The sequence below is a fragment of the Leucoraja erinacea genome, chromosome 2 (assembly GCF_028641065.1).
Source record: "Leucoraja erinacea ecotype New England chromosome 2, Leri_hhj_1, whole genome shotgun sequence".
NCBI classification, from domain to species: Eukaryota; Metazoa; Chordata; class Chondrichthyes; order Rajiformes; family Rajidae; genus Leucoraja; species Leucoraja erinaceus.
In genome coordinates this window covers 46,174,311-46,199,693 of record NC_073378.1, presented here as the reverse complement: position 1 = coordinate 46,199,693, position 25,383 = coordinate 46,174,311, and the positions used below count along the sequence as shown (strand labels likewise).

Below are 25,383 nucleotides of genomic sequence, written 5' to 3'. Positions count from 1 at the left end.
TGTACAGGGCCCTGGTGAGACCGCACCTGGAGTATTGTGTGCAATTTTGGTCTCTTAATTTGAGGAAGGACATTATTGCTATTGAGGGAGTGCAGCGTAGGTTCACCAGGTTAATTTCCAGGATGGCAGGACTGACATATGATGAAAGAAGGGGTCGACTGGGCTCGTATTCACTGGAATTTAGAAGGATGAGATGGAATCTTATATGTAAATTTCTTATCAAATTCTTAAAGGATTGGACAGGCTTGAGGCAGGAATAATGTTCCCGATTTTGGGGGAGTCCATAACCAGGGGTCACAGTTTAAGAATAAGGACTGAGATGAGGAAAAACGTTTTCACCCAGATAGATGTGAATCTATGCAAGGATTTTGTTTGTTAATTTTAGCTCTGCATTCAACACCATTGTGCCAGAGCTACTACACTCCAAACTTTCCAAGATGACTGTGCTGAACCCCTCTGTCGGTGGATCACCAGCTTCCTGACGAGGGGTAAGATCATCTCTGACCCCTCTCACTCTGGTCACAAACTCTTTGAATCACTTCCCTCTGGAAGGCGACTCCAGACTGTCAAAGCTGCCACAGCCAGGCGTAAAAACAGCTTTTTTTCCATGAGTAGTAGCTCTACTCAACAACCAAAAATCTGTAGCCTCCTTTTGCTCTGGTATTTTATTTAATTCACATGTTTAATCAATAATGTTTTATTATTAATGTATAATGTTTTATGTGCATTCCTGCCACTGTATGTCATGCTGTCACTTGCGGGCGGAGCACCATCCCAAATTCCTTGTATGTGAATACTTGACCAATAAACTTATTCATTCATTCATCTGTGGAATTCTTTGCCACAGTGGAGGCCAATTCACTGGATGGTTTCAGGAGAAAGTTAGATTTAGCTCTTAGGGCTAAAGGAATCAGGGGATATGGGGGAAAAGCAGGAACGGGGTACTGATTTGAGATGATCAGCCATGATCATATTGAATGGCAGTGTTGGCTCGAATAGCCTATTCCCGCACCAAATTTTCTATGTTTTTAACCCCCAGACCAATGCTGTTCAGCAAGGAAATAGGTAAGAATACGACTGTGCTTTAGTAGGCATTCGGTGAGCAGAAGCATAATGGAAAATTCAAGTCAGTTGGTAACAAAGGCACGGACTAGTCTTTCAGCAGCATTGAAGCTGAGATACACTCAGCAAAACACAACGCGTGTCCTTTCTGTAATATAACCCTCGGTCACTGTGGTACCTCCCTGACAGGAACAGAGGTACTGTGTGCGGACTTTTCTAGCCTGAGGCATCCATCCCCTTTATCCTGAGCTGAGGCGGACCTGACCCCGCCCTGTCTGCCGGCTCCTCCCGCCGCCGTCTCTCCCCCCTTTCTCTCAGTGCGTGAAGATGGCGCCGATCGAGGCTAGCAAGTCCCGGAGACGAGCCGCTTACCTCCCAGCGTCGACTCCGCCGCAAAGCAAATGTGCAGGCGCCGGGCAGGGAGATCAGCAGCGGAGGCGGCGGGGGGCAGCTGGAGAGGGCGAGGAGGATGAGGAAGAAAACAACTTGTGGTAAGCAGCCGATGGCGGGGTTGGCCTGACCCGGCCCGCTCTCTGTACCCCCCACCCCCGCTCTGTCCTGTCCGGCCCGACCGACTGACTGACCGACCATCCCTTGTCTTTCAGGTCCTCCATCCTGAGCGAAGTGTCCACCCGCTCTCGCTCCAAGCTGCCGGCCGGGAAAGCCGTGCTGGTGACGGGTGAGTCATGAGCCCCGCTCCCCTCCGTTTCTTGCGGCCCTTTTGTCGGCGGTGACTTCCCCAGGGAGGGAGGGAGGGAGGGAGCGGCGACCCATCTCCAACATTGGGCCTGTCCGTCTGTTCCCTCCTTGCCGGCTCCCGGACACCGCCTCCACCGCTTCATGGTCACTGGAGCCCGCCGCTCCCGTTTTATCCCGGGCTGGGGCTCCTTGAACCGCCAACTAATGGGCGGCTGAAGCTGTTGTCCACCCGGCACCGGTTTCACCGTCTACCCCCCCGGGAAAATAAGACGCCTTTGGCCGGAGTCACGACCGGGAATGAACCCGGTGACTGCAGGCCCAGCGTTGCCCCGGTAACCAACCTGATGGGCAAAGAGCCGGGACATCCTTTGCTTATTTCGGCTTTTGTGGTTGTGTGTGTGTGTGACTAAAGAGATAAATAAATCACATTTTCGTTTTTCTGTACGACTTGGGCTTTGTTCGATTTGAAGTCAATTAACGGTAATGTTGTGACTGGTATCCCTGCACATGGATCAGAATATTTGTTGAAATAGGATACTGTATCCACAACTAAATGGTCAACAACCCGTGCCTGGTCTTTCAAGCTTCCGTGGGGAGTGTTGGGAATGAGCAGAAGGATCTAATAAAATAGGGAAACTGCAATCTTCAAGTTATTTTGAAAGAGTCGTTTCAAACATTTTTTAAATAACAAGTATGGATAATGGTAAATGGCATTTTCAACAGAGTATAGGGTGATTTCACAAAAGGTCACTGGAGCGTGGATCCGCACCCACGTGACCAAAATTCTCAGGTGGAGGGCATGCTATCCATCCGGTACATGTTAGTGGATGGGAAAAATCGCATTTTCCCACCCGTTAAAAACATAGAAAACGGCGAGGTTGAGAGCTGCAATTTACTGTGCCAGTCGGGGTGACTGTGAGGCACAGCTACCTAGATTTACAGGGGAAAAAAAAGATAGCAAGTAAGGTAAATTCAAGAGGGAACTGAAGGTGCCTATCCACCGGACGTCAGGAGCCGACAATTGCCGAGGATATTTAAAGGTCCAAAATATCGGGAAATATCGCGTTTTCCCGCTGAATTTCATCAAAAGTAAAGCATTATATACTTTTTTATCTTTATTCATTTGTTAGATGAGAATTTTTTAAAGTGAAAAATCACTCAGTAAAAGTTCAAAATCGGCCATGGTTCTCAGGTTGGTTTTGACATGCAAAATCAAAACGCCTCTGAAGTTGCATTTACCATTTAAATAATGATAAACTATCAATGCATTTTTAAATAAATTTCACTCAGATGCAAGCTAAGGAATGTGATAATTATCAGCTGTCAGTTGGACAAAATTAGGACATTTTATTATTTGCCAAAATATATTTCTCAATGTTTCTTGTTTAAAGCCTGCACAGGATTGTAGACATCATTCCATGCTGCAGGCTTGTCTGTTATTAGATGATAAAGAAATTAATACATAAGTTGTTTGGGAGAATGTGCAGGCTTTAAACAAGAAACATTGAGAAATATATTTTGGCAAATAATAAAATGTCCTAATTTTGTCCAACTGACAGCTGATAATTATCACATTCCTTAGCTTGCATCTGAGTGAAATTTATTTAAAAATGCATTGATAGTTTATCATTATTTAAATGGTAAATGCAGCTTCAGAGGCGTTTTCATTTTGCATGTCAAAACCAACCTGAGAACCATGGCCGATTTTGAACTTTTACTGAGTGATTTTTCACTTTAAAAAATTCTCATCTAACAAATGAATAAAGATAAAAAAGTATATAATGCTTTACTTTTGATGAAATTCAGCGGGAAAACGCGATATTTCCCGATATTTTGGACCTTTAAATATCCTCGGCAATTGTCGGCTCCTGACGTCCGGTGGATAGGCACCTTCAGTTCCCTCTTGAATTTACCTTACTTGCTATCTTTTTTTTCCCCTGTAAATCTAGGTAGCTGTGCCTCACAGTCACCCCGACTGGCACAGTAAATTGCAGCTCTCAACCTCGCCGTTTTCTATGTTTTTAACGGGTGGGAAAATGCGATTTTTCCCATCCACTAACATGTACCGGATGGATAGCATGCCCTCCACCTGAGAATTTTGGTCACGTGGGTGCGGATCCACGCTCCAGTGACCTTTTGTGAAATCACCCTATTTGTTGCCTCCAAATTTGATCTAGTTAATCCCACTATTTTCAATCTTACTATTACCTTTTTAAATTCATTTTAATATCTATTTCGCTTTTGAATAATTAATACTCTACTGGGCAGATTATTCCAAAGCGTAAACATAGGTTTACATAGAAGAAGAAACATGTTCCTTGTGATTATTTTGATGCTGATCCCAAAACCTGTGGCCTTTTGATTTATTGCTCTTTCAGCTATTGTACATTTCAGTTAATTCACTATCTAAACTATTCATAATTAAAAATAATATGTTTTCAGCCTATCCAGGATATCTAAACTGCCATCCCCATAATTTGGGGTTATGCTTTGTTATTTTATTGATACAGGTGAAGTTGTCATAATGGGACCTTGTTACAAAATGAGGCAAATGTTGTGAATGTATCAGGTTTTTTTATTATATTGATGAGAATACATCAAATACTTTAAAATGTTTTTATGCGGGCAATAATGCATGTCTTTTCCACATAATTCTGCTATTAAAGTGTACTTTTATTGGAATGTGTATTAAGAAGTTAGGCTTCTATCTTTATTTTTACCAACAAAGTCATGTTGATCACAAACTTGGGTGATTTTAAAATTGTGGACTATTTTATATATACTCATGGGAAAAGTTCCTATAAATCCTATAGTTGCCCACAAATACTTTATATTATAGTGGGGGGGATTCAGTTAAATGTTATTAACATTGGCAGAGGAGGGGTGGGGGAAGTGAAGAATTGGAGAACATAGCAACTGCAGAAAAACATTCTAGGGTGTTCACAGAAGGGATTCAATTTTGCATCAAGCCATGACGGATGTCGGAAAGTCTTGTCAGAGAGTGAGAGAGTGGCAGACCGGTGAAGCTGATGGAAGGACACACATAGCTGGGTAATATTGAACTAAGTGCACCATAGTCATAACGTGATACAGTGTGGAAACAGGCTCTTCGGCCCAACTTGCCCACATCGGCCAACCTGTCCTGGCTACACTCGTCCCACCTGCCCACGTTTGGTCCATATCCCTCCAAACCTGTCCTATCCATATACCCGTTTAACTGTTTCTTAAATGTTGGGATAGTCCCTGCCTCAACTACCTCCTTTGGCAGCTTGTTCCATGCGCCCGTCACCCTTTGTGTGGAAAATGTGACCCCTCAGATTCCTATCAAATCTTTTGAAACCCATATCGTCTGGTCCTCGATTCACCTCCTCTGGGCAAGAGACACTAGGTGTCTACCCGATCTATTCCTGTCATGGATTTTATACACCTCTATAAGATCACCCCCTCATCCTCCTGAGCTCCAAGGAATAGAGTCCCAGCCTCTCCCTCGAGGTCAACCCTCTAGTCCTGGCAGCATCCTCGTAACCAAGCAAAGGTTTGAAAGCTGTGTGAATTTTAAATAGACATTTAGCTTTAAGGTGAGGGGGGCAGGTTTAAAAGAGATGTGCAGGCCATGCTTATTTTTTTGGGAGAGAGTGGGATGTGCCTGGAGTGAGCTGCCTGAGGTGGTGGCATTTAAGAAGCATTTAGATAGGCACATGGATATGGAGGGATATGGATCATGTGCAGGCAAAGGAGATTAGTTTAACTTGGCATCATGTTCGGCGTCAGACGTTGTGTGGCAAAAGGCCTGTTCCTGTGCTGTACTGTCTTTGTTCTCTGTTTATGTATAATAACACAGGAGCAGCATTGACAACCATGCCTCCTGGCCTTTACTAAATCTGCAAAGGCCCTTGATGCTGCCAATGAAAGGGGATTGTGGAGAATAATTTGTAAATTTGGCTCCCTTCGGAAATTTGCATCCATTCCCTTTCATCTACTTGAACGTATGCACGCCTTGATGAACCAATATGTTCATCATATATCCAACTCTTGTGCAAACTGGGGTCAAGCAAATGTATATTATTTCCTCAACCTCTTCTCAATATTGTACCATGCCCACAAGTCTTTACTGGAGTTCAGCTAATTAATGGAAAAAAGAAAACTGTTTGATGTTGAACTAAGAACTACTCCAACCTCTCGTAAAATTGCAGTATGCAAGTGAAAGCTTTCTATGTGCACATTTGGTGATTGAGCACTGTCATCCCATTTATTAAATGGTACGACAGGATGTGCTTTGTATTATATGATCAAGAAACAATGGTATGCTACCATTGAAGTTGAGCTTTATGCTAGGTTTGAGTTTCTAATTGTCTAGTGAGCAGCAGTGATTTCTGAGAAAGAAAAACAAATTGCTAGAGAAACTCAGCAGGCCAGGCAGCATCTCTATAGGGAAATTGGCACAAGACCTTGTGTGCACTATGGACGCTACCAACATCATACATCTCAGAGCACTAGAGAGGTGCTTTCTCTATAAAATCCTTTACATCCTAACATCCTCTGGCAGGATAAGCGAGCCAACATCTGTGTCACGTCTCAGGCTAGCATGCCCAACCTAGGGCTTTCATTATACGGCCAACTGAGGAGTAAACCATCGTATTCCAAGACAGACACCAAAACTCTGAAACTGACATAATAAGCAATGTAATTGTAAGAAAGAAAACAATTCACGAATCTTCACTAATTGTCCCTGATAAAAATGTTACATTCTTAATGACGTAGGAATCTCTGCCATATGACTGACCAATGTAAGGAGTGAGCATTCAGGAAAACACTGAGAACCTTGTAATTTCAGGAGCATGCAGAAGCCCATTGAAAGGAGTGCACTACCTGCCCCCCCTAGGGCAGAGTCTGGGGTCCCCGAATGGTTTCATCAACCACCTCAGAAGCCACGGAACTGTAGTGAAAGCAGATCGTTCTTGGTCCTGAAGAACTGCCTAATAAATAAAACTCAAATGGCTTTGTATTAACATTAAAGATGATGTATAAATGGAGACTGACTAAACTAAGAGTAATGTGTCATGAGGTAACAGCTGATGTGAAGTAAATAAACAAATACCTAGGCAGGAAAGTTAGACTTGCGCTGTTGATTGGATGAGGATTGAGCAAGACTGAAAAAAAATTGTAATTCATAAGTTATCGAAGCAGAATTAGGCCAATTGGCCCATCGAGTCTTCTCCACCATTTAATTAAAGCTGATGTATCTTTCCCTCTCAACCCCATTCTCCTGCCTTCTCCCCGTAACCTTTGTCATCCTTACTAATCAAGAACCTCTGCTTTAAAAATATCAAAAGACGGCCACCACAGCTATCTGTGGCAATAAATTCCACAAATTCACCATCCACTGGCTATAGAAATTCCTCCTCTTTTATTTTGAGGATGTGCTCTCTGGTCCTAGACTCTTCCACTAGTGGAAACGACCCCCCACCTCACACATACACTCTATCTAGGCCTTTCACTATTCGGTAAGTTTAAATGAGGTGTTCCCCTCATCCTTCTAAACTCCAGCATGTACATGCCCAGAGCCTTTAAATGTTCGTCATATGTTAATCCAACCATCCTCATCATTCTCGTGAACCTTCTCTAGACCCTCTCCAAGGCCAGCATATTCCTCCTCAGATATGGGGTACAAAACTGCTCTCAAAGCTCCAAATGCAGTCTGACCGGGGCCTTATAAAGCGTCAGCATTACATCCTTGCATTTATATTCTAGAGTTCTCAAAATGAATGCCAACATTGCATTTGCCTTCCTTACTACTGATTCAACTTGCAAATTAACCTTTTGGGAATCCTGCATCAGCACCAAATCCCTTTGCACCTCCAGTTTCTGAATCCTCTCCCCATTTGGTAAAATGCCTTTATACCTACTACAGGTGCACAACCTTTTATCCGAAAGCCTTGGGACCAGACACTTGTCGGATTTCGGACATTTTCGGATTTCAGAATGGAAGATTTTTAGCGTAGATTAGGTAGGTAGCGCGGGCGGCTTGAAAAGTCTGGAGCAGCTGCCTCCTCCCCGGAGACCGGGAGAATCATTGCATAAATGTTAGTCAGTTAGTTTGGAGGGATTTTATGTGGTGGTGGTGGTGTAGGGGTGAAGGGGGAAACTTTAATTCTTAGTCCCCTACCTACCTGGTCGGTGACTCCCAACCTCGCGGAGCTGGGGGCTCCGTCCGGCCGCGGGCGGCGCCGGTTGGAGCTCCGACCCCGGCAACTCTACCCCTGGCTGCGAGGCGCTCCAAATCCAGCGCAGCCCGCGGCCGGACGTCCCAGCTCCGCAAATGTCGGGAGTCGGCGGCGTCGCGAGCAATGCCTTACCGGGTCGCCGTGCGGCAAGCTCCGGAGCGCTGTGGCCGCCTTCTTCCAACATTCGCGGAGCGTCGCTGGATTTGGAGCCGCGGAGCTGGGGGCTCCGTCCGGCCGCGGGCGGCGCCGGTTGGAGCTCCGACCCCGGCAACTCTACCCCTGGCTGCGCGGCTCCAAATCCAGCGACGCTCCGCGATGTTGTGTGTCGGCGGCCACAGCGCTCCGGAGCTTGCCGCACGGCGACCCGGTAAGGCATTGCCTGCACCCCGCTGGTATCCCAGCGCTGCGACGCCGCCGACTCCCGACATTCTCGGAGCTGGGACGTCCGGCCGCGGGCTGCGCTGGATTTGGAGCGCCTCGCAGCCAGGGGTAGAGTTGCCGGGGTCGGAGCTACAACCGGCGACGCCCGCGGCCGGACCGGCCACAGCGCTGCGGAGCTTACTGCACAGCGACCCGGTAAGGCATTGACCGCTCCCCGCCTCTCCGACCAGGTAGGGGACTAAGAATTAAAGTTTACCCCCTTCACCCCCTTCACATAAAAGCCCTCCAAACTAACTGACTAACATTTAAGCAATGATTTACAAATGTTTAAGCGTCTCCCGGTCTCCAGGGAGGAGGCAGCCGCTACAGTAGTACAGACCTGGGTTGACCGTGGGTCATTTTGGGTCAAGTTTGGCGCCAAACGCGAGCTTTGGTGCGCAGACGACATCTGGAAAAAATGGCCGGTTTTCGGAGCTTTTCGGTTTCTGGAACACCGGATAAAAGGTTGTGCACCTGTACCAAAATTCAGGTCCACACTATGCTACGATGTATTCCATCTGCCTCTTATTTGACCACTCTCACAAGCTGTCCAAGTCCCTCTGCGAGGTTCATGCTTCCTGTAGGCTATCTGCCCCGTCAGCTACCTTTGTATCATCTGCAAACTTGGCCACAAATCTATCAGTTTCATTATCCAAATCATTGCTGTGCAGCATGAAAATTAGCAGACCCAGTACCAACCCCTCAAGATCAACATTGGTCACTGGCAGCCAACCAGAAAAAGCCCCCTTTATTCCCACTCTTTGCCATTCAGCCAATCTCCTATCCATGCTAGTATCTTCCCTCTACTACCGTGGGCTCTCATTTTTCAGTCGTGCGTGCTGCACTTTATGAAAGGCCTTCTTAAAATCCATGTAAACATCATCCACTTACTCTCCTTTGTCTATTCTGGCTATTTACTTTCTCAAAGAATTCCAACACATTTGTTAGACAAGATCTCCCCTTCACGAGACTGCATTGACTTTGGCCCATATTATCATGTGCCTCTAAGGAAACTTCATTAATAATGAACTCTCAAATCTTAGCAACCACAGAAGTCAGGCTAAGCAGCCTATAGTTTCCCCTCTTTTGCTTTACTCTCTTTGAGTAATATTTGCAATTTTCCAGTGCTCTGGGACCACTCCTGATTCGTGTTTCTTGAAAGATCACCATTAATGCCTTCGTAATCTCTAAAGCTTCAATTTCAGCACCCTGTGTGTAGTCCATCTGGTCCAGGTGACATCCACCTTCAGACCTTTCAGCTTCTCAATCATCTTCTCTTAGTAAAAGTAACTCCACTAACGTCTGCCCCCTGACTCTCTTGAATTCCTGGCACATTGCTGATGTCGTCCACCATGAAGGCTGATGCAAAAATATATTAAATTCATCCAGCATTTCTTTATTCCCCATTACTACTTCTCTATCGTCATTTTTCTGTGGTCCAATGTCCATGCTTGCCTCTCTTTTTATATTTCTGAAGAAACTTTTGGTATCCTCGTTTTTTAATTTTGGCTGGCTTGTCGTCTTATTTTCGATCGAATTATGTCATCGAATTCTGATTTTTTTTTTTTTTCCTAGCAAATTAGTCTGATTTTTTTTATTATTATTATTATTATTATTCTCTGACGTGAGGCGAGTGAAGGCTTCTCATCTAGAGACTGCGGCGGGGAGCCAGGCAGCGCGGTGCTTGGGGCGAATGCAACGGGCGGGGCATTGGGGGCGCGGATTGGGACTACAGCTCCCAGCAGCGCTTGCAGCAGCGCCCGGCCAACGGCCGTGGCCAGTCCCATATACAAGAGTAGAGGAGAGGAGAAGACCCCGCTCTCTCCCGGTGCTGATGTGAGTGGCCATTACGTCCCGTTCTCCTTCTGCAACTGCCCTCTTCCCCCCCTCTCCCTCGCCCTCAAAAACAACAATACAAAACCAAGATGTAATGGGAAAGTTGGAGGAGATTGTGCACATCGCCAAGAAGATGGATAAGATGGTGTCGAAGAAGAACACGGTGGGTGATGGTGCCGGGCTAAGGATGGCTCCTGGCCGCAGTGATGTCTACAGCCAGATAGAAGCACTAACTGGACTTCCCGCTCTGGGGAAAGTTAACTGAACAGTGCATTGATATTGACTTTGAGAGGATGGTGCCACACTTGCAGTGTTTGCAGTGTAAATAGACCTTGGGTTGGAATGCCTCAGGGGTGAATTTTAATGCTTATGGATTTATTGGAATGCAATCTAAGGAACCCAGCCAAGAACTGGAATGCTGCTGGACTGAATTTTAAGCCTCAAGACTGCTGATTTGTCATCTGAACTGGAACAATTTTTTTTTTTTAACTTTCTGTAGGAGAAGCAACAGCGATATGCAGTAAATTATTGGTTATTCTAAGTAAGCTAGGTCATGGTACATAAACCAAAGTACTTATGATCAACCACAGTGATGCAATGGAGAGACAAAGAATTGCTGATTTTGGAATCTTGAGCAAAACACAAAGTGCTGGAGGAATTCGGCAGGTCAGTTCAGTGTGCTTTATTGTCAGTTCTGAACTGAACTGCTGAGTTCCTCCAATACTTTGTCTTTTTCTCAGAATTATAGCAACTGTAGTTTTTTGTGTCTCCGTTGTCTTTCAGGCAGCATCCATGGTGGGAATGAACAATTGGTCTGCTGAAGGATCATAATCTGAAATGCCATCTGTCCATTCCTTCCAGAGATGCTTCCTGACTCGCTGAGTTCCCGCAGCGCTTTGTGTTTTGCTTAATACAAAAAGAAATGTTAGGCAAAGAGGAAGTGAAACTAGAGTTTAGGTACTGTTACCTATGTCATGGGTTTATCAATCACTTTTTCTGTGCTGTTTGCACACAGTGCTAGGCAAAGAGACATTTCAGGTAACATTTTTTGTAAAGGTTTGTTTTAGCTGTATGAGTAATTTATTTCATGCAATATTTATCGTTTGGGGGTTATTTTACCGGTTATGTGTTAGAAAGCTTCTGTTTAAACTACCAGCAGAAAGCTTGGAAATCACTTTCAATTTATTGAAAATGCATTGCCCCCTGAACCCCTAACAGGCCTCCTGGATCCCCAGCCAATACTTCCTACTTTTTTGCTGGAGGTGAATATCATGCCTGAAAGTGACAGCCCAAACTTTAACCTGCCCTTGCCAAAGCCTCAATGCCCCAGTCTTACTCTGTCCACTCCCACAATGGCTGTTCTCACTGTGGCCACTTCACTTTGGCTTACTTTCCTTTTTATTAGCCAACCTGTGAGACTTGACTTTTTAACTTGCACCCATTCTTGCAGAGAAATCCCAACTGCTGACAAGTTCTATGCCATTACATCTGAGAGTATTTAATGCACATTTTACTTCATGTGAAAACAATTTGTTCCCAGAGAACGAGCACACAAGGTTTCAAAAGTTCAATTTGTAAAGTTTGTGAATATTGCTTATTGATTTATAGCTGATTATAAAATATGGATAATTTAACCTTTCAGTTATCAGTGATAAAAGAAGGGTCTTGACCCGAAATTCCTTCGCTCCATAGATGCTGCCTCACCGGCTGAGTTTCTCCAGCTTTTCGTCTACCTAGTGATAAAATAATGCTTGTTTACATTTGGATGACATCTTTACGTACGCAATACCTGGAGTATTGCGTACAGTTTTGGTCTCCAAATCTGAGGAAGGACATTATTGCCATAGAGGGAGTGCAGAGACGGTTCACCAGACTGATTCCTGGGATGTCAGGACTGTCTTATGAGGAAAGACTGGATAGACTTGGTTTATACTCTCTAGAATTTAGAAGATTGAGAAGGGATCTTATAGAAACTTACAAAATTCTTAAGGGGTTGGACAGGCTAGATGCAGGAAGATTGTTCCCGATGTTAGGGAAGTCCAGGACAAGGGGTCACAGCTTAAGGATAAGGGGGAAATCCTTTAAAACCGAGATGAGAAGAACTTTTTTCACGCAGAGAGTGGTGAATCTCTGGAACTCTCTGCCACAGAGGGTAGTTGAGGCCAGTTCATTGGCTATATTTAAGAGGGAGTTAGATGTGGCCCTTGTGGCTAAGGGGATCAGGGGGTATGGAGAGAAGGCAGGTACGGGATACTGAGTTGGATGATCAGCCATGATCATATTGAATGGCGGTGCAGGCTCGAAGGGCCGAATGGCCTACTCCTGCACCTAATTTCTATGTTTCTATGTTTATTCTAGAAAAGCACACCTGATAGACCTCCAACAGGTCTTTCTTCAACCTCCAATAGAGTAACATTATGAGAGACATGGATAGAGTAGACAGTCAAACCTTTTTCTCGGGATGGAGATGTCAAAGACAAGAAGGCATATTTTAAAGTGAGTGCAGCAAACCTTTTTTGTCACATGTTAATTGGTATAGCCCAATTTCCTGTGGTATGGAATTAGCAGCTATCCAGCATTGTACAGTATGTGTGGATCTCAATCTCTACAATAATTCCAATGCCACGTCAACAAAAAGTGAAATGCTGCAAGATTATTTCCAATATAGTATCTTGGATCATTTCATAGACAATTTGGTTTCTTTTTATTAGCATTTATATTAAAGAAAACAATTAATTATGTGGATCAAAACTAATGAATTAGCTCCAAAATAACTTAGTTTTGGGTTTATGTTGTCTGTATCATAGGCAACAAAATTCCATCATTACTACGAATGCACTGTGGTTAACAAAAAGAGTTTAAAATTTGGTCTTTGTGAGCATAATCAATGATATTGGATTGGGGGGGGGGGGGGGGGGGGGGGGGGGGGGAACAGTACAACTTAACGATTTTGAAAGTTTCATGAATTTTATACTATCCTGCCTTTGGAAAAACACAACTTTGTTTTGCAGTTTTTGATCTTTTCTATCCTGGAGCTAATCGTAACTCCAGAGGCACCAGTGGCCCTTTAGAATATTAAATGGAGCAAAACATTGTTGTGACAGGTTAAGTAGCATCAGCTTGGAGAAAAATAACGTGTATGTTTTGGGTCAAGGATAGCCCTTCATCAGAATTGGGAATATGAAAAAACCAAACGCATTAAGTTGAGGAAAGGAGGGGTGGAGAGAACACAGGAAATATTTGTGATAGGGTTTTGAGCAAAATTGTCATGGTAATGTCTACTTTAAACATAGAAATAGGAAGAAAAGAACAAAAAGTAGTTGTTCAGCCGCCACCGCATTATTGGAGCAATATAGGAGACCCACGACACAGAAGTCAGAATGGGAGTGCAGTGGAAAATTAAAGTAACTTGTGACTGGAAGGTCAAGTGGTGCTTGTGGACTGACCAGAGATGTTTTGTAAAATGGTCATTTGATTTCTTAAGTGTGGAGAAAACGACGTCATAAACACCAAACTCGGTTCATTGAGACAGTCAAAATCATTTTCCTCCTACAGTCCATTGGTTAATTTAGATAAAAGGAACACTGCTAATCTCAGATACCAAAAAATAAGTGGTTTTCACGGGTGATTTCATTGGCAAAAGACTTCAGAATATAAGTGGAGACTACTGCAGCTGAGTAGCTTGGCTTGGTCATATATGCCCAGGCAGAGGGCTTGCTTGTTTCTATTGATTATTGATCAATATTAGAGAGGTTACAGTGACACAACAGAGGAGACGTAGAAACTATAGAACACACACATTTTTATTGTATTTTAATTTCTAATGCACCCACCACCTAACGTGTTTTTTTAATTATTTCCACAAGATAAATATTTTTCAAATATTCTAAATTCTAAACTAAATTAACATTTTGTTATGGGAATAAAGTAATTTCAATATTCAATTTAAAATATACTATTAAGAAAATTAAAACTTGAATTGAGCAAGTAACACTATCTGATCTAGACAATAGATTGAATTGGTTATAGTTCAGATGTGATGTTTAGTTTAGAGATCCAGCGTGGAAACAGGTCCTTCGGTCCACTGAGTCCCTGCCGACCAGCGATCCCCTCATATTAACATTATCCTACACACACTAGTAACAATTTTTACATTTACTAAACCAGTTTAACTACATACCTGTACGTCTTTGGAGTGTGGGAGGAAACCGAAGATCTCAGAAAAAGTCCACGCGATCACTGGGAGAACGTACAAACTCCGTTCAGGCAGCACTCGTGGTTGGGATTGAATCAGGGTCTGCAGTGCTGCAAGCGCTGCAAGGCAGCAACTCTACCGCTGCACCACCGTGCCGCCCGACGTGTTCTGATAATATGCGTTACTATTTTTCCCAAACTTTTACTTTATTTCCAGGAGAAGATGGATCTGGTAAAACAACTTTAATAGCAAAACTGCAAGGAGTGGAGGATTACAAGAAAGGACGAGGAATGGAATTCTTGTACCTGGATGTTCATGATGAAGATATTGAAGGTGAGCACTCGCTATTCCATGGTTGAACATTTTCTTTCTCGTTATTCTTGCTGATTTTTCTTTACGTAAAAGATTTTAAACATTTGTGATCTGGAAATTAATAATCCCTTTGCAGCCTTCATTATCCAACTCATTGGGGCAATCCATACTTCAAGCAAACATCTTCAGCAATAGGAGATAGACACAAAATGCTGGAGTAACTCAGTCTGAAGAAGCAGCTTGACCCAAAACGTCACCCAATCCTTCTCTCGAGAGATGCTGCCTGTCCCGCTGAGTTACTCCAGCATTTTGTGTCTATCTTTGATTTAAACCAGCATCTGCAGTTCCTTCCTACACGTCTTCAGCAATAGCTTCTACTTCAAGCTTGATATTAGTATTAGTTTATTATTGTCACGTGTACAGAGATAAAGTGAAAAACTGTTTTGCATGCTATCCAGTTAAATCATACCATACATAGCATGGTACATACAATCAAGCCATACCATACAATCAAGCCAGACACTAGCACAAATAGTCCAAAGAGAAAAATTACCTGTAGAATGTAATATTACAGCTGCAGGAAAAAGTACAGGGGCCAACACCAATTTTTTGGGGGAGATTCAAAATTACACCCTTATAGAGACATACAACATGGAAACAAGCCCTTGGACCCAACTTGCCCACCCCAAACAAGTTATCCCATCTATACTAATCCCACCTTCTCATGTTTAGCCCTTCTAAAGGGTCCATATTCTTCCAATCCATGTACCTGTCCAAAAATGTTTTTTATATGCTGTGATAGTGCCTGCCTCAACTACCTCATCTGGCAGCTTGTTCCATATACCCCCCCCCTCCCTTTGTGTGAAAATGTTGCCTCTCGGGTTCCTATCAAATCTTCCCCCTCTCACCTCAAACCTATGTCTTCTGGTTTTGATTCCCCTACTCTGGGTAAAATACTCTGTGCATTTACCCTATTGATTCCCCTCATGATTTCATACACCTCTATAAGATCACCCCTCATCTTCCTGCGCTCCAGGCTGCTCAATGTCTCACTGTAACTCAGACCCCGAGTCCTCGCAACATCCTCGTAAATCTTCTCTCCTGAAGTCAATAACTTGCTTCTTTGTTTTGCTGTCATCGAAGGAGAGGTTGTTATCTTAACACTAAGATCGCTATTTATTTTCTATATATCTTCTCACCATTGTTCAAGATACGCTCTAACTATGTTGGTGTCATCTTCAAGCTTGTAATGAAGTTGGAGCACCGTCGTAAGTGAATAGGGACCATGTATGGGGCTGAAAAGGCATCCAAGTGAGGCACTCGTGTTGAGAATTATCGTGGAACATTGTTTGTCACATATCCTTACTGATTGTGATCTATGGGTCCTAGATCTAGGTGTTTGGAGATGAGTCTTGTTAACATTATGGTATTGACGATGGAGCTATAATCAATCAATATCAGTGTGGATGAGTCCTTGTTATCCAGTCGTTCCAGGGATCAATGTAGGGCCAGGGAGATGTTGCCTGCCATGAATCTGTTGTGGTGGTAGGCTAATTGCAGTGGATCAAGGTTATCTGGGAGGATAGAGTTGATGTGTGCCTTGAAGATCCTTTTGAAGCACCATGATGGTTCATATCAATGTCACAAGATGGTAATTATTAAGGCATTTTACGTTGCTTTCCTTTGGCGTCAGTAATGAATTATAGAAGTCCTCTTAAAGCATGTGGGCATCTTGGAATGTAGGAGGCAAAGGTTAAAGATGTCCATGAATACATCTGTCAACTGGTCTGTGCAGGGTCTGGAGACATGGCTGGGAACTCCATTCTGGCCAGTTGCTTTTCACTGGTTCACTCTCGAAGGTTGCCCTGACATGTGTGACATTGACCATTATCCGGTGCATCCTCTGTTCCCTCTGGTTTTTTTTTAGCATGCTACGTCTTGGCAATATTCCATTGTTCTGCATCAGTTCCTCTATCTGCTACTAACATTCTTGTCCACCAAAAATACTGTATCATACAGCTACTAAGAAGTGGAAGCCAGATTCCAGATGGGGATATTTATTTTTGTCGCTTTGTCATCTGTATGATGTCCTGTAATTTGGGCACCTTTATATAAGAGAGGATATAAGGGTAAAAATACCACAATGGGAGTTATCTACAGGTCCCTAAACAGTAGCCTGGATATAGGGTGAGAGTTGAATCAAGAGTTAAAATTGACATGTCGCAAAGGTAATGCTACGGTTGTTATAGGAGATTTCAACATGCAGGTCTTAGAGCAGCTTGTACTGGAGCCAACCAGGGAGAAGGCAATTCTGGATTTAGTGTTGTGTATTGAACCGGATTTGATAAGGGAACTCGAGGCAAAGGAGCCATTAGGAGGTAGTGACCATATTATGATGAGTTTTAATCTACAATTTCAGAGGAAGAAGGGAAAATCAGAAGTGTCAGTATTACTGTTGAACAAAGGGGACTATGGAGCCACGAGGGAGGAGCTGGCCAAAGTTGACTGGAAAGATATCCTAGCAGGGGTGACAGTGGAACAACAATGGCAGGTATTTCTAGGAATAATACAGAAGGTGCAGTATCAGTTCATTCCAAAGAGGAATAAAAGTTCAATGGGAATAAAGGTGCAACCGTGGCTGACAAAGGAAAGTCCAGGACAGTATAAAAATAAAAGAGAAGTATAACATAGCAAAGATGAGCAGGAAGCCAGAGGATTGGGTAACTTTTAAAGAGCAACAGAAGATAACTAAAAAGGCAATATGGGGAGAAAAGATGAGGTACGAAGGTAAGCTAGCCAAGAATATAAAGGAGGATAGTAAAAGCTTCTTTAGGTATGTGAAGAGGAAAAAATTAGTTAAGACCAAAGTTGGACTCTTGGGGACTGAAACAGGTGAATTTATATGGGGAATAAGGAAATGTCAGATGAGTTGAATAGGTACTTTGGATCCGTCTTCACTAAGAAAGACACAAACAATTTCCCTAATGTACTAGTGGCCAGAGGATCTAGGGTGACGGAGGAACTGAAGGAAATTCCCATTCGGCAGGAAATGGTGTTGGGTAGACTGATGGGACTGAAGGCTGATAAATCCCCAGGGCCTGATGGTCTGCATCCCAGGGTACTTAAAGAAGTGGCTCTAGAAATCGTGGACGCATTGGTGATAATTTTCCAATGTTCTTTAGATTCAGGATTGGATAGTAGCTAATGTTATCTCAATTTTTAAGAAAGGCGGGAGAGAGAAAACGGAATTATAGACCAGTTAGTCTGACATCGGTGGTGGGGAAGATGCTGCAGTCAATTATAAAAGATGAAATAGCGGCACATTTGGAAAGCAGTAACAGGATCTGTCCAAGGCAGCATGGATTTACGATGGGGAAATCATGCTTGACTAATCTGGAATTTTTTGAGGATGTAACGATGAAAATGGACAAGGGAGAGCCAGTGGATGTAGTGTACCTGGACTTTCAGAAAGCATTTGATAATGTCCCACGTAGGAGATTCGTGGGCAAAATTTGAGAACATGGTATTGGGGGTAGGATACTGACATGGATAGAAAATGGTTGGCTGACAGGAAACAAAGAGTAGGGATTAGCGGGTCCCTTTCAGAATGGCAGGCAGTGACTAGTGCAAGGCTTGGTGCTGGGACCGCAGCTATTTACCGTAAGGCTCGGTGCTGGGACCGCAGCTATTTACAATATACATCAATGATTTAGATGAAGGGATTCAAAATAACATCAGCAAATTTGCAGATGACACAAACCTGGGTGGCAGTGTGAACTGTGTGGAGGATGCAGGGTGACTTGGACAGGTTGGGTGAGTGAGATGATGCATGGCAGATGCAGTTTAATGTGGATAAATGTGAGGTTATCCACTTTGGTAGCAAATACAGGAAGGCAGATTATTATCTGAATGGTGTCAAGTTAGGAAAAGGGGAAGGACAAAGAGATCTGGGGGTTCCTTGTTCACTCACTGAAAGTAAGCATGCAGATACAGCAGGCAGTGAAAAAGGCTAGTGGCATGTTGGCCTTCACAACAAGAGGAGTTGAGTATAGGAGCAAAGAGGTCCTTCTGCAGTTGTACAGGGCCACACTTGGAGTATTGTGTGCAGTTTTGGTCACCAGATTTGAGGAAGGACATCCTTGCTATTGAGGGAGTGCAACGTAGGTTCACAAGGTTAATTCCCGGGATGGCGGGACTGTCATATGTTGATAGAATGGAGCGGCTGGGCTCGTATACTCTGGAATTTAGAAGGACGAGGGCATCTTATTGAAGCATATAAGATTATGATGGGATTGGACATGCTAGAGGCAGGAAACATTTTCCCGATGTTGGGGGAGTCCATAACCGGGGCAAATGTTTAAGAATAAGGGGTAGGCCATTTAGAATGGAGATGAGGAAAAACTTTTTTACCCAGAGTTGTGAATCTCCTCTGCCTCAGAAGGCAGTGGAGGCCAATTCTCTGGATGCTTTCAAGAGAGAGCTCTTAAAGAATTCAGAGTCGGGGGATATGGTGAGAAGGCAGGAATGGGATACTGAATGTGGATGATCAGCCATGATCACAGTGAATGGTGGTGCTGGTTCGAATGGGCCGAATGGCCTACTCCTGCACCTATTGTCTATTGTCCAATATTTTATTTTGTCAAATCATTGTGTATTTTGTTGAGCTATTATGTCTAATGTCTTTTATTTTCCCTGAGGTATTTGGAGCACATCTCCTTGGTTCCTATAATTTTGGGGCATTCTATTGTCCTTGCTTTTCTGAACATTTCAGATGAACTTGCTGAGGAGAAGGATGTGTTTATAAGAAGATAGGTACATTCTGTGCAATTAACACAGTTTGAATTGGGAGGAAATCCTGAAATAGCTGTTAAACTACAGGGTTAATTAATGTTTCTCTTCTGAGTACCTGAAATATTCTGTCAGATTTTCTGAACAGGACTGAATAGTGTGTCACTTTGTGATGAGAGAGTAAGGAAAAGTTACTACTTATTTTCCACCTTGTGGAATTTTGGTTTAACAGATCACACTCGCTGCAATGTTTGGATCTTGGATGGTGACACTTATCACAAGGGTCTCCTGAAGTTTGCAGTTACCACCGACAACATAAAAGACACTCTGCTCATGTTGGTGGTGGACATGTCTCGGCCTTGGATGGTCATGGATTCGTTACAGAAATGGACCAATGTTGTTCAAGAATACATTGACAAATTAAAAATACCACCAGAGGAAATGAAAGAAATGGAACAGAATTGTAAGTACTGTGCTGAATGAGCATCGATATAATGGAGGGGATATGATAATTGATTACTGACTGACACTTTTAAAATCCTCTAGCTATTGTGTAAAAATTTAAATCAAATTCACAAAGAGCTGTATATTCTATAATAGATAAGCATTTTAGAGTAATTACAACAAAGTGTGGCAGCAGGATGTGTTTTTCTCTGTATTTTTAAAACTGTATTCTCTTCTCCCATTGAATTAAAATTGGAAACCAGGAAACAAATGCTACTTTGTTTATCTTGAGGGGTTCAAAATAAACTAGCTGAGGGTGTATTTTGCCCCTAGACACAAAAAGCTGGAGTAACTCAGCGGGTCAGACAGCATCTCTGGAGAAAAGGAATGGGTGACGTTGCGGATCGAGACATTTCTTCCGACTCAGATTCTGAAGCAGGGTCGTGACCCGAAACGTCACATATTCCTTTTCTGCAGTGATGCAGCCTGACCCGCTGAGTTGCTCCAGATTTTTTGTGTCTATCTTCGGTTTAGACCAGCATCTTCAGTTCCTTCCTACACGTGGTGTATTTTGCCTGTTGTTTTCAGTATTTATATAATATATCAATGCTTGAGAACTAAAATGTTTAGATCAGCTGTAAGTTAAACAAGAAAATTACATGTGCTATTTTGATGGCATTACAAGATGCATTTTAATTTGGGTCAGAAAGATCGAGTCTTGAATTAGTGATAATGAAATATGATGTCTATGGTATTGACATTGCAGAATGAACATTACCTACATATATATCCAATATGCATTTTAACTTTTGAGGAAAAAAGGATTCAGTTGGCTTCTAAGTACCTCAAGTTCAAAGTTGTTTTACAATTCTTTGCAAATGATCATTAATACACACTTCAGATCATAGCAGATTTTGTCACACTGGCATTGATTTTAATTTTCCAATGTTCCCTTGTTTAGATGAAGATCCCATTGGATTGGGAAGTACCGAATTTATTCAAAAGTATGGCAAACCAAAAACAGGATGCTATGTCAGTTAGCTTGACATCTGTTAAACATTTTTTTAAAGATGCTGCAGCAGGGCAGTTGCAAACAGTCAAAGTACCGTATTTCCCGGCATCCAAGACGCTATTTTTTGCTCGAAAATAAGGCCCGAAAATTTACCTGCATCTTGGAGGCTGAAGGTTAGGCTGAGCAATGCCACTCTCGAGGCGACTGCTCCGTGGAACCTGCCACGCCTTCGAACATGGAACTGTCAACTGTGTGAAGTGGGAAGTGGCTGTAAAAGGACAACGCAGCTGGGGGCGGTGGAGAGTTCCTTTCCACAGTGTGTGGGGAGTCTGGCCCGGGTCAGCATGGCCTGGGCTGCACAAAGTTGCAAACTTGGCTGGGCAGCCAAGGGTAAAGTTGCGGGGAGGGCAGGAGCGTTGGGAAGGAGGGGGTCGGGGATCATGGCAGCAACTGACTCGCGCGGCGCTGCGGGCACAGAGCCACCGTATTGTGGCCGGGAAGTAGCTCGACTGGCTGCCACCTTCTTGCGGCCCGCCAGCCAGCCACGGTGTCCTTTGGCACAGGTGCAACCAGTGGAGGAGGTGGTTGGCATGTAGTTACTGGGCGGAAGGCTGGCTGCTCTTTCTCACTCTCTCTCTCTCTCTCTCTCTCCCCCCTCTCGCCCTTCCCCCCCCCCCCTGAAGGAGTTTCACATCTTCTTTTCTACTGACTAAACCAAACCCTTGATCCTGTCCCCCCCCCCAGCCTTTTGTCAAACTTTATCAACTCACAATACGGATGCGTTTTAATTGCCAGGAAACACGGTAATCGGGTAAGATTAATGAAGTTTTGCGAGAATGTATTTGGCTTCATTTGCCAACTTTTAGCTCACTTTCCAAACCTGCCAATATCTTTCTGTGAACTATTTGTATGCTGTGCATTACTTACATCATCTACAAATTTGGTTGCTGATATTTGCTTCCGTCTGCCAAGTTATTAACATATGTCGCAGCTCCTGTGTACAGCATTAGGTCCTAGGTTGCCAACCTGAAAATGATCCCACTATATTTACTCTGTTTGCTGTGACCATGGCAATGTGTTATCCAACATAACCTTTTATGAAGCAGCTTGCCAAATGACTTTTAATTGTCAAATATAATGCTTCTAGTGGTTCCCCTCAGTCTGCTCTGGTCAAGACTTCATCGTATGTTCCTCGTATGTTGCAAAACTTGGTTAATAAAGTATGATTATGATAGTAACCGTTCCCAAAGCCATAGAATATTAGGAAAGCAGCAAAATTTTCTTTTCTGCAAGGGGAATTGAATACAAAGGTAGCAAGCTTATGCTTCAGTGCAATAGGGTATTATTGCGTCCACGTCTGGATTACAAAATGCAATATTGCTCTTGTGATGTTAGATTGGAAGTTACTGCAGTTCAGAAAAAGTTTTCAAGACTAATATATGGAATGTGTGGATTATCCGACATAATTAATTAGGTTAGATTAGATTAGATTCCCTTATTTGTTATTCAGACCTTTTGGTCTGAACGAACTTTCGTTGCCTGCAGTCATAATAAACAACAAAACACACAATAAACACAAATTAACATCCACCACCAGGCACCTCCTCACTGTGATGGAGGCAAAAGTCTTAAAGTCACTGTCTCTTCCCCTCCTTATTCTCCCTCTGCGCTGAGGCGATCCAGGCCACCGATGTTGTTACCCCACCGGGCGATGGTAAGTCAGTCCCGCAGCTCAACTGAGCTCCGCGAACGGGCCGGTTCAAGCTCCGCGGCCCGGGGTGGTCGAAGATGCCGCCCTTCAGTCCAGGGGACGCAGCTGTTGCCGCGGGAGCTCCGTAAAAACAGGTCACCAACCTGTGGCCTGCTAGTTCCCGACGATGTCGTCCACTGGCTCGCGGCCGAGCCCCGGAATCGGGTCGCCGCCGCCGGAATGCCGTCTCAGCACCGAGTCGTGCCACCGCCACCGGAGCACCGTCTCAGCCCCGAGTCGTGCCGCCGCCACCGGAACGCCGCCTCAACCCCGAGTAGGGTCACTGCCACCGGAACGCCGCCTCAGCCCCGAGTCGTGCCACCGCCACCGGAGCATCGCCTCAGCCCCGAGTAGGGTCACTGCCACCGGAACACTACCTCAGCCCCGAGTCGTGCCGCCGCCACCGGAACGCCGCCTCAGCCCCGAGTCGTGCCACCGCCACCGGAGCATCACCTCAGCCCCGAGATGGGTCACTGCCACCGGAACGCCGCCTCAGCCCCGAGTCGGGTCGCTGCCACCGGAACACTACCTCAGCCCCGAGTCATGCCGCTGCCACCGGAACGCTGCCACAGATCCGAATTCGGCCAGCCTCGCGTTGTAAGTCCTGGGTGGCACTGCTTCTGGAGCCTCGAGGTCGGTTGCAGTTGGAGGCCGCCAGCTCCGCCATTAGGCCTCACCGCATACGGAGGCAGAGAAGGGGGGATACAACAGAAAGAGTCGCATTCCCCCGAAGGAAAAACAGAAAACCATGTTTTCACCCCCCCCCCCCCCCCCCCCCCCAACACACGTAACACAACCTAATAAACTAAAATTTAACTAAAACAAAAAAGTAAAAACAGACGGACTGCAGGCGAGCCACAGCCGTTCAACAGCGCCGCCACTGGAAGGCAATTGGAAGGCTAATCATACATCCACTGATGTTCAGAAAGCCGATTTTCCTTGAATTGTGCGAGATCCTGCGGCCTCGGGTCAGGGTGAATGTGGGGAGGATATTTTTTTTGAAAGAATCTAGAAATAGGATCTACAATTTAAATTAGCTGAAATTGATTTTCTTTTCATCGTGAGGATTGTAAGCTCTTGAAAGAAAGGAGCAAGTCAGCCACTCAGCCTTTGACCTTGCTCTGCTATTAAAAACAATTCTCTCTGATCCTATGTCTTAATACCATGTTCCTTGATTTTCATACTCCTTGATATCCTTTGAGTCTCAAATTGTATCTGCTATCTTAAATATATTCATATTCCACTTGTAAAAGAAAATCTCCCAGATGCACAGTGCACTGTGAAGCAAATTTTCATCTCAATCCTAAATGCCTTGCTGCGAATCCTGACACTGTGACCCTTGTTTTAGACACACAGCCAGATGAAATATCCTCCTAAAATCCAGTCTGTTGAGACCTGTATGAATTTTCAATTTGTATTTTAATAAAATCCCCTCTCGTTCGTTTAAACTGTAATGAATAGTCAACCCAATCTCTCCATACAACAGTACTGCTGTCCCAGGAATCAATTAAGTGAATTTTCATTCAACTTTCTTCATAGTAAATATGTTCTTTTTTTTAGTTTAGTTTGGAGAAACAGGGTCTGCGCCAACCAGCGACCCCCGCATATTAACACTATCCTACACAATTTTTACATTTACCAAGCCAATTTACCTACATACCTGTACGTCTTTGGAGTGTGGGAGGAAACCGAAGATCTTAGAGAAAACTCACGCAGGTCACGGGGAGAACGCACAGACTCCATACAGACAAGCATCCCTAGTCGGGATCGAACCCGGGTCTCCAGCACTGTAAGGCAGTGACTCTACCACTGCGCCACCATTGTAGGAAAATAAATCAAAACTGCACGCAGTACTTTGTGTGCGTCTTATCAATGCCCTGTAGAAGACATCCTTGTTCCTGCGTGCAAAACCTCTTACACTGAAGGCCACGTACCATTTGCAGTCTTAACTGCATCTGCATCCAGAACTGAGGTTATAATCAGATCGCCCATTGTTTTATTGAATAGCAGAAAAGGCTTGAGGGTTTCAGTGGCCTACTGCTTTTGTATATTCTTAAAATAAACCACAACATAATTTGGTTGCAAACTGATTACTTTGTTTTGGAAAGTACCCATATTGTAGAAGAATGAGATTAGAAATAACAGATGTAACATAAGTAAATCCAGCGTGGAAACAAGCCTTTCAGCCCACCGAGACCATGCCGACCATTAATCACCCATTCACACCTGTTCCAGGTTATTCTACTTTCCCATCCACTCTCTACACACCTGGGGTCATTTACAGAGGCCAATTAGCCCACATGTCATTGGAATGTGGGAAGAAACCAGAGCACCCGGAGGAAACCCATGTGGTCATAAGGAGAATGTGCAATCACAATACAGACTGCAGTTAAGGTCAGGATTGAACCTGGGACGCTGGCGCTGTGAGCTGTGCCACAATGTCTTCTATAGCAGCTCTATAAGCTGTGCCACAATGTCTTCTATAGCAGCTCTATAAGCTGTGCCATGATGCCTTCTATAGCAGCTCTATAAGCTGTGCCACAATGTCTTCTATAGCAGCTCTATAGGCTGTGCCGCAATGCCTTCTATAGCAGCTCCAGCTCTATAAGCTGTGCCACAATGTCTTCTATAGCAGCTCTAT

At 44.1% G+C, this 25,383-nt stretch overlaps 1 protein-coding gene across 1 annotated transcript in view; it reads left to right on the top strand.

Annotated features, from left to right (window-relative positions):
• Positions 1-1,350: 1,350 nt before the first annotated feature.
• Positions 1,351-25,383, top strand: part of LOC129709709 (cytoplasmic dynein 1 light intermediate chain 1-like) — a 56,496-nt gene continuing 32,463 nt past the window's right edge. Inside the window, exons 1-4 of the mRNA XM_055656235.1 lie at positions 1,351-1,553; positions 1,668-1,741; positions 14,653-14,769; positions 19,769-19,999. Coding sequence (XP_055512210.1) covers positions 1,390-1,553; positions 1,668-1,741; positions 14,653-14,769; positions 19,769-19,999 — 586 coding nt within the window. The 5' untranslated portion in view covers positions 1,351-1,389. The remainder of the gene's footprint in view (positions 1,554-1,667; positions 1,742-14,652; positions 14,770-19,768; positions 20,000-25,383) is intronic.